The sequence below is a fragment of the Oncorhynchus mykiss genome, chromosome 8 (assembly GCF_057628025.1).
Source record: "Oncorhynchus mykiss isolate SJ-2025 chromosome 8, ASM5762802v1, whole genome shotgun sequence".
Classification (NCBI taxonomy): domain Eukaryota; kingdom Metazoa; phylum Chordata; class Actinopteri; order Salmoniformes; family Salmonidae; genus Oncorhynchus; species Oncorhynchus mykiss.
In genome coordinates, this window is record NC_143029.1 from 54,780,248 (window position 1) to 54,792,823 (window position 12,576).

Sequence of the window (12,576 nt, forward strand, 5' to 3'; positions counted from 1 at the left end):
TGTCATCAAGGCAAAGAGTGGCTACTTTGAAGATTCAAAAATATTTTTTGATTTCTTTAACACTTTTTTTGTTTTTGTTTTGGTTACTACTTATTCCATATGTGTTATTTCATAGTTGTGATGTCTCCACTATTATTCTACAATCTAGAAAATGGTAAACAGATAGGAAAACCCTTGAATGAGTGTAGGTGTGGCCGAACTTTTGACTGCTACTGTATAATATGAATGATATTTGTTGCCAGGTGTCTGCGTTGGAGCAGGAGGTGGAGCGGGCGCGCTTGTCTCTGGAGGAGGAGCTGAGGAGGAGAGAGGAGGTGGTGCAGGAGGCTGACAAGGAGGTGCAGGAGAAGAGGCGACAGGCTGCACAGCTCTCTGGCTCTGTCACGTAAGACACGACAGAAGATGTTGTATTCATTCCAATTAAGCATTTGTCATTGCTTAGTTTGATATAGAATGCTTCAGTCACACAATTCACTAAATGTGATTGAATTCAGACATTGCACTAACGTCTGATTCGTTAATGAAGTCATTCAAATACGCTTATTACGCAAAACAAACACATTTTTATGATATCTGAGCCGTGAAAGATAGTGTAAAATAATTTTCAAGCTTTTGCGCCAAGTTGATGCATATCATACTAACTTTGTATGACCTTAAGATAAGACCTCACAAAATCCTCTCTGTGTGTATATTGCAACTGTTCTCTGTTGGTCAGTGGGAGTGGTTGGAGTTCAGGCCAGACCGAGCAGCTCCTGCCCTGTAGCAGAAAGAGAGCGAGGAGGAGAGAAATGTTCCCATCGGCATAGTGCTGACAGAATAAGACAGTCCCATGACTCTAGTGCCTCAACAACCAGGGGGTTTATTGTGTGTGTCTCATCTCCACCCCCCCCACACCACACGCTCCTCCCTTTGTCAGGGGGTATATATTGGGGGTATATATACACCGCTCCATTCTGAAGCATTCTCCTTAGAGCGAGAGCTTATTTTAGGTTGGAGTTTAACACTTAATGAGGGAGCGTAGTGAAGCATAGAGGAGCACTTTGACGAGGAAAGCACATTGCTTTGTCTATTAAGTCACTACTTAGGGAGGATCGATACAGAGATCGTACTCAGAGTTCTATCTCTGGTTACTCAGTTAGCACTCTAGTTCTAGTTACGCAGTTAGTATTCTAGTTCAGGTTACTCAGTTAGTACTGTAGTTCAGGTTACTCAGTTAGTACTCTAGTTCAAGTTACTTAGTACTGTAGTTGTTGTAAGTCAGTTAATACTCTACTCTACTTGTTGTTAGTCAGTTAGTACTCTACTTGTTAGTCAGTTAGTACTGTTGTTCAGGTTAATCAGTTAGTACTGTTGTTCAGGTTAATCAGTTAGTACTGCTGTTCAGGTTAACCAGTTAGTACTGTAGTTCAGGTTACTCAGTTAGTACTGTAGTTCAGGTTACTCAGTTAGTACTGTAGTTCAGGTTAGTACTCTAGTTCCGGTTACTCGGTTAGTACTCTAGTTCAGGTTAGTACTCTAGTTCAGGTTATTCGGTTAGTACTCTAGTTCAGGTTACTCGGTTAGTACTCTAGTTCTGTCCAAGTCATATAGAACCTGAGTTGGCTCCATTTTTTATTTTTTTTTGCGGGTAGTGCAGTGGCCTAGGTTGCTGAGAGGATTCCTAATGCGGGCACATTTGTGCACAGTTCGGTAGGCGCCAGATAGAGGGTGTCTAGGATGTGTGTGAGTGTAGGGTGTGAATCTCTGCATGTCATCTGTACATGTATCTTGTCCGTGTTAGGATACTTGTTAGGATACTTGTATGCTAACTGTGTGCGCGTGTGTATTCCAGTCAGCTGTCGTCTGAGATGAATCGGTGTCGTGGGGAGCTGTCATCCATGGAGCAGGAGCTGCAAAGGCTGCGGAAGGACGCCAGCATGAAGTCCTCCCAGCTCAGCTGCATGGAGGAGACCCTGCAGCAGACCCAGGGCCTACTGGAGAAGAAGAATGACGCGGGTAAAACACACTAGGGGGGAGATCAAATATTATTTTAGTTTCTGTTCTTTCTTAAATTCTTCATTCATTCAATCAAAGTTGGGGCCAATTTTATTTTGATTTTTCGTGATTACTGTATATATCCGCCACAGTCTGCATTCCACTGACCTCTCTACCACATAGTCATCGTGGAAGCCCTTTCTCCCCTCCTCCTCCCCCCTGCAGTTGTGGACTTGGAGGAGAAGCTCCACCGCTGCGAGGAGGACAGGCGGAACTCTGTGCAGCGGGCGGAGACTCTGGAGGGACAGCTACAGGGGGTGCGCGGTGAGATGCACGACACCCTAGAGAACCTACAGGAGCTGAGAGAGCTGTTACAGCGCACGCAGGTCAGCGCAGACGAACGACAGACATCACTGGAGAAATTGTCGGCCGAGCTCAGGTGAGCCTCTCTCTGCCAACCTCCCGACGGGGGGAGGGGCCTTGACCGGGGTTGTCCATTTGTTGCTCTGCTGAACAGAACACGTCTCCCCTCAAATCTTTAGGAAATGCTTCCTAAACAAAATAAACTCAGAACACATAAATAAAAATCCAAGTAAAAATGTTTATGGAAAATGCAAAGCAGTTTTGAAGGTAAAGATATTCATATCATTGAAGAAGCCCTGCCCACACACCGGAAGTCACATGCACTTTCAATGGACCGTGTAACCATGGCAACCACTGACCGGTCGAGGTCTGTGGATTTGTGTCTGAGACCTCGTTGACGGGCGATTTGGGAAGACTGAAATCAAAAGTCATATGTTTAGACGTTCTTTGGTCAGGTTTAAGAATAATTGATTTTTGGTGACCTTTTTCGTCTTTAACTGTCACTTTTTATTATATAATTAGTAAATATAATATATTATGTAATATGTCTATAAATATTTAAGTAAATATGATGTACTGTGCACATTTGTGTTTGTTGAGCATTAGTTTCCATGTTAAATAACGTAACTTTTCTTTGCACTAAAACCTGATGTGAGCTCATCATCGAGGGAAAGCCTCTGTTTCAAGAGAATAGGCTAGCTATGTGTAGTTAGCCTCTGGCTGACCTAGCCTCTGGCTGACCTAGCCTCTGGCTGAGCTAGCCTCTGGCTGACCTAGACTCTGGCTGACCTAGACTCTGGCTGACCTAGACTCTGGCTGAGCTAGCCCCTGGCGGACCTAGCCTCTGGCTGACCTAGGCTCTGGCTGAGCTAGCCCCTGGCTGACCTAGCCTCTGGCTGAGCTAGCCTCTGGCTGAGCCAGCCTCTGGCTGACCTAGCCTCTGGCGGACCTAGCCCCTGGCGGACCTAGCCTCTGGCTGACCTAGCCTCTGGCTGAGCTAGCCTCTGGCTGAGCCAGCCTCTGGCTGACCTAGCCTCTGGCTGACCTAGCCTCTGGCTGAGCTAGCCCCTGGCGGACCTAGCCTCTGGCTGACCTAGCCTCTGGCTGAGCTAGCCTCTGGCATTCATAATATGTATCATGCTCTATTATTTTGTTGAAATGTATTATTTTCATAATAAATTGTGTATTGTTTTGAGGTTTTATCGCAGTCAGTGAACAAACAGCAGTTTACTTTGGTGGCACACACACACGGCCCACACGGATACCAAGCACCCACGGGACTCATAAAACGAGTCGTAAATCATTTTATACACATGATCTCTTTGTGTAAATAGGAACACAGAACAGGAGTTATAATATCACTCGTATCTGTCTGCTATGGATTCAAACCCTCCGTCTGATACCAACCAGTTCATTTCTGGTGAACGTCTTTGTCAAATACACAATTGTCCCCCACCAAACATGCCACCAGCCAATATGACGGTGTCACAAACTGTCTAAGGGCACGTTCTAATTAGGTGAATGTAATGGCTAGGTATTATTATTTGACAGTTTTACAAGTGCATTATCTCTCACTGTCATTCAAACATATAACAGGCACAGTAACACCTGATCTGTAAACCCTATTGAGCAGCTACATTGCTGAACCTCAACCACTGATGCAATATAATTCAATAAATGTATTTAAAATTAAAGGCCTAAAAAAAAAGTATGTTTGGGGGGGGGATCACCAGTCTTGACCACACAATGAGTAGTTATTTGGGATGCAAGGGGATTTTCACATCAACTACATTGAAGTCTAAACCACTGATCTCAAACACGCACAATATCGCTGCGTTAGTCTCAAGTAGTTTTCCTTTGAGTCCCGTGTGTGTGTGTGAAACAAAATGCCTGCTACACAGCTGCGATCAGCTGTTGAGATCTTCTGTGTGAAATAGGACATGCCCTGGTGTACGGTGATTTCACTGTGTGCGTGTGTGTGTGTGTGTGTGCGTGCGTGCGCTGCAGGGAAAGCCAGAGGGAGTTGGAGGAGAGGAACCACGAGGTGTTGGACATGGACACAGCATTGAAGGAGAGACAGGGGGAGCTCCAGCAGAGAGCACAGCTGGTACGTACACACAGACACACACACACACTAAACCGAGGCAACATTTCATGGCGTGCCATATGAGGTTTATTCCACTTGAATATGGTCATAGTCTTTAATGGGTGGAATGCGAAGAAATCCAGAGCTTCTCTCCATATGCGTGTCTCCCTCTTCCTCAGCTGGGCCAGTTGGACGTGGCCATCAGAGACCATAAGGTGGAGATGGACAAGAAGGTTCAGGCCCTACAGCAGACTCTGGCCCAGAGAGAGGGAGAGGTCAAAGACCGAGACAAGCGGGTAAAAGGCCCCATTACACACACACCACACACACACCTCTATTCTTCCATCTGTGTAATTCGGGGGTAATTTGTTTCCCCTGGAAAAGCATATTCCCGTTACAAGTACTCTCCGTTCTGCTATAGCGTTATAGCTGAAGTACTGTAGTTGACTATCGCCTCATGTTTTGCCTCCCCAGGTGGCGTTTTTGAGTGAGAGGTTAGACCTGCTAAAGGCACAACTACAAGGGAAGGAGGATTCCGAGAAGGTATGGTGGGATGAGGCGATGAATGGATCTGTTGATAGATGGAGGCTTAAGTTGAAGTACAGAAAGATGGGTAATACTTACGGTATCATTATTCTCATGGAGGGACAGATAGATGGTTGAACAGAGAAGTTAAATAAATACCACCGACAGCATTCAACTTAGAAGCTCTAGCAATTGGCAAGTTGTTTCTGGATCGATAACCTCATAATGGACTATCATGCATTGTTCAGTGTTCCCTTTCTGGGAACCTTTTTGAATGAACCACAGAATGAACCCTGGACAATCTTAATGTCTATTTGGAGTAATCCATAAAGTAAATGCTCTAAAAAAATCTATGGACTGACCGTCTAGGCTCCGTCTGATTTAACCTTTTGACCTTTTGCTCCAGGACTCTCTGGGGCAGGGCCAGAACCTGCGTGTGTGTCAGGAGGAGCTGCAGAGAACAACGCAAGAGCTGCGGGACACACAGACTCGCTGTGAGAGCCTGACCGAAGAGCTGGACAGCATCACTCAACATGCCAGGGAAAAGGTGAAACCTTCATTTGGTTGTCTGTAAATGCCCAATAAATCCATGTATTCTTGCTGTTTATCCATGATAACAAATTGTGGTATTTCTGTTCATTCTTCTATGGCCAGATGATGACCTTAACTGTGTTGTTGGGTCTCATATAGGAGGCGCAGGTGAGGAGTCTAGAGGAGAAGCTGTCTGCCAGGGAGGGCCGCTGGGTCCAGGGGGAAGCCAGACTGCAAGTCACCATCTCCTCCCTACAGCAGGAGCTGGAGCAGGAGAGGGAACAGCACAGCAAGGAGGTACAACGGGGCCCCAGGAACTGTGGATGTCTATGCAGCCTCTGTCCATCTCTGTCTGTTCATTTGGCTGTCTCTTTCTCTCTCACACGCACACTCCCATCTTCCTCTTTCTCCACTGTTCTTCCGTTTCTGTCGTCCTCTACTGCAGGGTTATTCTACGAGGTCCGAAGCCTGCTGTTTTTCTGTTCCCACCTGATAATTAGTATCACCCACCTGGTGTCTCATGTGAACAATGGGGGGGAGAGACGCAGTGGAACTGGCTTCGAGGTCCAGAGTTGAGTTTTTGAGGGCACTACTGTATATATCACCTCATCGATCTCTTCCCCAGTCCCTCTTTCACTTCTTTGTTTCTCGTAATTTCCCTAATCACCAGTCCTTTTACACATGCAATAACTGCTGAAGTTCCTACAGTACGCGCTTGTAACTTCGCTCTCCTCCTTCCGCCTTTCTCTGTTGCCCCTCCTCCAGCTCTACTCCCTGCAGCAGACGCGGGGCCAGCTCCTGAAGGTGTCGGAGCAGATGAGCTGCAGCCTGCGGAGCTCCCAGGAGCACCTGGCCTCCAGACTGCAGCAGAGCCAGCTGCAGCTAGAGCAGACCAGGGCCCAGGCGGCCCACCTACAGGCCCAGCTCCACGCCACCCAGACCAGCCTGCAGAGCGCCCGCGAGGCCCTGCTCATCAAGGTAGAGTACCGAAGGCCTGGGACTGGGCTAGTGAAAGTGAAAATGTGACGAAAAGTTAAACTTCTGTTGTTTTTTGTTTTTTTTTATTATTCGGAAATTACGCGTGAAAGTGCTTTTAATGTGACCTACGTTGTCACACACAGCTTTTTATCCGCAACAAGTCAGGTTGATGGAAACACCTCTGGTGGAAAAAATAAATCCTAGCTACTGAATGACTGACTCTTCTCATCCCTTCAGGAGTCCGAAGTCACCCGCCTACAGGCCAGAATTTCCAGTCTGGAGAGAGCTACAGAGCTCCACCACGCCACGTTCCACCTTCACCCAGAGATCATCCTGCCCTCATCCCCTCCGCCCCCTCACACACACCACCATTCTCCCCCACACACTCACTCATGCACCCACTCTCCACATAAACACACCTGCTCCTCCCCACCCACTCACACCCACTCCCCTCACAAACTCTCCCACCCTTCTCCACCACCCACTCACTCTCACACCCATTCCCCTTCACCCCCCCACATACAACACCACTCCCCTCCTCGCCCACCCCAAACCCACACTCCAGACTGGCCCGTGGAGGGCAGCAGTGTGGACTCCTCCCTTGATCTCCCTCAGAACCTGAAGGCCACGTTACGGGAAGCCCTGGGTCAGCACCTCCCCTGGGACACCTCCTTCATGTCCCCCACACCGTACCAGCCTGACCACAGCTGGCAGGGCCTCAGCCGACTGGAGGCCACCTCTGCCTCAGACCTCTCCTTCAACCCCCTCACCTACATGGTGGACAAAATGTTGGAGGAGAAGGAGGAGAGAGAGTCCCCCCTCAGGCAGGAGACCCAGGAGGAGATGGACATGAGCTCCCTGACGGGCATGCTGAGGTTTGTCAACCAGACGCTGGCCCTGCAGGAGGACCCGTCCCTCTGTGGCTCCGCGGGCCTCTGAGAGGCTGAGCACACCCTCACACTGCAGGTTAGCATGAGCAACTCTCTCTGGGGTACGAAGGATGAAACGAGGTGGTACACGTAGCTGTAGTTTTAGCATTGGCAATGTGTAATTGTGGTGATTTGATGAAATGGTTGGTGCTTGTTTAATGGCTTTTGTATAGGTAGATGAGAGCCGGCTGCCTCTCTTAACAAAAAAAACGTTGTAAACAGACCGAAAACTGTGGCTCACCTTACACACTCTCACACACACACACACACACACACACAATGATCTCTCAAATAATGACACACCTGCTGTTAAAAGCGGTTCCTTTAATAATTAGGTCATAGGCCTGTATTCAAACATCCCCTCAATTAACTAACCAAACAGGATACAGAACCAATTAGGGAAGAGGTGCAATTGACGGAGTATCAAGTTATTCGGAACCCACGTGGTTCTCAGGTGCAGGCCTGGCGGTTTTGACTAACAGAAGTGACTTTTCGTAGCAGGTTAGGAGAATTAACGTGGCAGGTTCGGCAAATTGGTTAAGGTTAGAGAAAGGGTTAGCTAAAATGCTAAAATTGTCCTCAACGCGACTTGAACATATCTAGCAGGGGTCCAGGTGAGTCGCGGGACGACATTGATATTTTTTTTTTTTATTAAAAACATTTTCGGGATAGGAGTGTGAACTTAAAACGTCTAAAACTATGTAGCAAAGATAATGGACCTATACATGTTTCAATAATGGCCTACAATCTTTGAGAATTTACAATCAGCAAAATAAAAGCTAGACAATTTAGCCCCCATTTCATGTTGTAATGTTTTGAGCGTGAGAACGCCAGCCATGTCAAAATGCATGGCAATTTCCAAACCAATTTCCTACAATTCTATATTTTTTTCTTATTCTTTGATCTGTGTGTCTAAAAAAAACAAAAAAATTACCGCTCAACCCTTATGGTGGGTCGCGACTCACGACACCTCAATTGGTGGGTGACAAAGCAAAAATGTTTGGGAACCCCTGCCCTACGTTTCCAACAATGCAATTCTGTGCAATTGACATTGTAGCTATAGTATTAATTGCATGGAATGATGAATGGTTCAAATGAAAGGGATTCTGCATACAACTTGGTTTATCCAATAAATAAGCAATAAATACATTAACTAAACAATGTCCTTGTAGTGAAGAGCTCACCCCTTCGCAATAGTATAGTAATGCTGTTTTACGTTTAGGCTCTAATCAACAGAATTATTTTCTCCCACAATGGACACCTCTGTTATTTCACTAATCCATATCGGTCTTTCATTTTCAGGGGGACCTTTAAAGATGGTGGATGCTGATCTACGGGGGAACGTATAATAGTGGGACCCATTTAGACTTTTGAAGACTTAGTGTGTGGTTTTGTTTGTTTGTGTGTTTGTGAATGAAGCATCAGGCCACATGACTGTCTGGTAGGAATTGGTTTCATTACATTTCACTCCAGCTCAGGCTTGCCCTGTATATGGCTGCCAAGGTTCATGCTCTTTTACCTAGACACACGTTATGTATATACAGTGAGCTCCAAAAGTATTGGGATATTGATACATTTGTTGTTGTTTTGGCTCTGTACTCCAGCACTTTGGATTTAGAAACGATACAATGACTGTGAAGTTAGTGCAGACTGTCAGCTTTAATTTGAGGCTATTTTCATCCATATCAGGGGAACCGTGGAAAAATTTACTGCACTTTTTGTACATAGTCTCACCATTTTTGGGGACCAAATGTATTGGGACAAATTCACTTATGTGTATTGAAGTAGTCAAATGTTTAGTATTTGTTCCCATATTCCTAGCACGCAATGATTACATCTACTATGATTACGGATAGTCCTGAATGATTCGTGAATAATGATGAGTGAGAGACAGATGCACAAATATCATACCCCGAAGACATGCTAAGCTCTCACCATTACAATAACGGGAGGTTAGTAGTTTTTTTGGGCAGAGGGAGGTATGATATTTGTGCGTCTAACTTTCTCACTCGTCATTATTTACAATTCATTCAGGAATATCCGTAATCATGGTAGCATCCACATTAATGTACAAGTGTTTAGAAACATTTGATTTCTATTTACAATAAAAGTGACTCCAAAATGACAATACATTATTTACCATTAACTTCTATTGGGCACAAAATAATCTGAAACAAATCTGAAACCAACAGCAAATGCACTCAACAAGCTTGATGTAGTCAGTGCATGCAAGGAATATGGGACCAAATACTAAATGTTTAACTACTTTAATACACATATAAGTGAATTTGTCCCTATACTTTTGGTCCCCTAACACGGGGGGTCTATGTACAAAAAGTGCTCTAATTTCTAAACGGTTCACCCGATATGGGTGAAAATACCCTCATATTAAAGCTGACAGTCTGCCCTTTAACGTCATAGTCATTCTATAATTTCCAATCCAAAGTGCTGGAATACAGAGCCAAAACAACAACAAAAAATGTCACACTCCAAATACTTTTAGAGCTAACTGTATATCTTTTAAGTATAAATGTGTGTTATCTATTTTCAATCTGAATTCAATTAAATCATTTTTAGTAGAATACATTTTTGATATTTAAATATTACTTCTTGTGTGAAATGGGGCTCCTCGTTTTAGTTTAGCAAAATAAAATGCAAATTTTTTTTTAAACCTGAACTTCATTTTGATGCTTTTGGAACTTGCAAGGCCCAACGAAGAATTTGTGGTCTAGACGGTGGTCATGTTGGAACAAAATGACAGCCCGACTTGCTGCATTTGATTGGGCGCCCAGAGGGGATTTAATAAAAGTAAAAGTAAAAAAAAGTTGTGTAGAATTTGTATTTTTAGCATCCCAAACTCTTGTGGATAAGCCAATTGTCAAATGTTCAATACTCAAGTTAGAGTTGATGGAAAGTTCAAACTAGAGAAAAATAATATTTTCGCTAACAAGATTGTAAGCTACGTTATTGTGATTTTTCTGTGCTCAACACATGCCCACCAATTGAATACCAATGATATTCCTAGTTATTTCTTTACAAAGAGGGAAAAAGTAGATTTTACTGAATTAAAATTCCACTGATGATAGGGGACCTATGAAATGTATAATTGACATTTACAAGCCTAATGAAATGCAGCAGAGTAACATCAATGTCATGACAAGCCAAAAAGGAAACACAACCGATACCGCTACACGAAACACAATGCTTGGTGTACAAATGTGGGTTTGCTATTTGGACAGTCTGCCTTTGTGTCTGTGTGTTTTGTCTGCCTGTATGTGTTTGAACAGACTCCCCTCGCCCTTTCGGCCTGTGCCATTTGTTTCTGAAGGTTACTGGAAAAATGCCTCTTTTTTTCTCTGTGTGTGTGTGTGTGTGGGTGGGGGCCTAATGTTTGTTGACACTTCAGACAAAGACGGAACATGGACATCACCGTTAGCAACCAGCCTGCATGTCTTTCTCTGTGGGATAACAAAAACCTCTTCTCCAAAAGCAGCAGTGCTGGCCCTTTTTTTCCTACAATGTTAGTACTGTGACGCGTTTTAATTGGTGCTCTTGATCAGTGAATCTTTTTGTACTGAGCAGTTTTTGGGTGCGGATCTGTTTCTTCCAGCCACCACTAACAAGCTGTTTTAGTACTTGATTGTAGTGTAGATATGTGTGTCTCTCTCTCTCTCTCTGTCTCTTTTCCTCCCCTCTTCCGCTCTCACTGTCGTGGATTACTAAGGTGGAGGATCTGAGTGTGCAGCTCTCAGTAAAGAAAGATGTGGTCACATTTTGAAAATGTCTTGTGGTGCAGAAGCAACCTAATACGCATTTTTTTTACTATTCAAATTCCTAATTGTATACATAAACCCCTGTCTTCCGCTTCTAACTTCCCACTGTTGTCATTCTTTGTGTGTGTGTGTGTGTGTGTGTGTGTGTGTAGTAACGTTTTAAATTTGAGACATTTTGTAAGATGCTGACATTAGCTTGTGTAGCAATACATGTCGGTGAAAAAGGACCCTCTTGCAGTGAGCTCATAGATGGTTGAAAATGCTTGGGTAGAGTGGTTCGTGCAGGCCGGGGATGATTTGAGGTAGATGTGAAAGAGAGAAGTGTGGGTGGTTCCTGTGCCACACGCTCACTCACCACATCTGGTACCGGTTGTCCCGGTTACGACAGTGAAACTACAGCTCTACAAAAGAACATCTTCCGTTGTTGGCACCATTGTTTTATATGTGGCAAGGGTTTTGTGGCCTACTTAAAATGGAGGCATTCTAATGAGGGGAAAAAGAAACAAAATCGTACTGAACCGTTCAGTGATGAGCTCTCCGAACTCTGTAACGTTGACTATTTAAGGTGCCGTAGGGTTTTGACAGGGTGCCATTTGATCAAGCAGAACTCTGCAGATTTTGTTTTGACAATGACAAATTCTACACTGAAGAAGTTGGCGCCATCCCAAATTCAAACAGCTATTTATTTGGGACTTGGCAACAGCCAAATTATTACATGCTACTTAACCAGGCCGTGCCCCTTGGCTTTCAGCACAATGCTCAGCCACAGAGGAGGTGGGATAGTAAAGCCTATTCCAATAGAAAACCCTGCCTCGTTTTGAATGTCTCTTTTTTTATTTTATTTTTTTAAAGAGCGACTGCCCCTAGAAAGCAACTTTTCATTTTGAAAATGGCCTGTGGCATCGATATGAATCAGACATTTATTCTGGTGTCAACACTGACCACAAAGTGTCAATAGGATCATTTTGGCCATAAAGTTTTAAAAAAAATGGTATGTCATGGAATGAAGGGTAGCGTAACAGTTTCCATGGGTTGGGTTTGCCCACAGCTGGCAGCACTCAAGTAATTATCAATAGGATCATAATGCCCATATATTGTCATAGAGATAGAGGACTCGTCATGGATATTTAATCAATAAGGCCCGAGGAGCTGTGGTATATGGCCAATATACTACGTCTAAGGGCTGTTCTTAGGCAGGATGCAATTTGACATGAGAATGTGCTCGCCTCCCTGTAAAATTTAGACCGTGCATATACACATCTGCTGGTGGTGTTGTCTGCTACTGCAAGCTGGCAAGTAAGTATTTTGTGCAAATGGGGGATATGATGAAAAGCTGATTAATAACAAATAAAAGTCAAAACAGGACAACCATATAAACAAGTATGCAACCATTAGTGAGAGGAGCGAAAAGCTCATC

The 12,576-nt window shown here is 44.4% G+C and overlaps 1 protein-coding gene across 9 annotated transcripts in view; it reads left to right on the forward strand.

Annotated features, from left to right (window-relative positions):
* Positions 1-11,257, forward strand: part of ccdc18 (coiled-coil domain containing 18) — a 32,769-nt gene extending 21,512 nt beyond the window's left edge. For 7 of the 9 annotated variants that reach the window (XM_021612919.3, XM_021612918.3, XM_090181982.1 and 4 more), the window contains 11 exons: positions 243-385; positions 1,832-1,995; positions 2,200-2,413; positions 4,345-4,444; positions 4,603-4,719; positions 4,898-4,966; positions 5,355-5,495; positions 5,639-5,776; positions 6,245-6,457; positions 6,695-7,423; positions 8,689-11,257. In XM_021612919.3, the coding sequence (XP_021468594.2) occupies positions 243-385; positions 1,832-1,995; positions 2,200-2,413; positions 4,345-4,444; positions 4,603-4,719; positions 4,898-4,966; positions 5,355-5,495; positions 5,639-5,776; positions 6,245-6,457; positions 6,695-7,396 (2,001 nt within the window). In that variant the 3' untranslated portion in view covers positions 7,397-7,423; positions 8,689-11,257. Of the gene's footprint in view, positions 1-242; positions 386-1,831; positions 1,996-2,199; positions 2,414-4,344; positions 4,445-4,602; positions 4,720-4,897; positions 4,967-5,354; positions 5,496-5,638; positions 5,777-5,924; positions 6,458-6,694; positions 7,424-8,688 lie in introns of all 9 variants that reach the window. The other 2 variants (XR_016482451.1, XR_016482450.1) reach the window with 1 other exon arrangement.
* Positions 11,258-12,576: the final 1,319 nt, after the last annotated feature.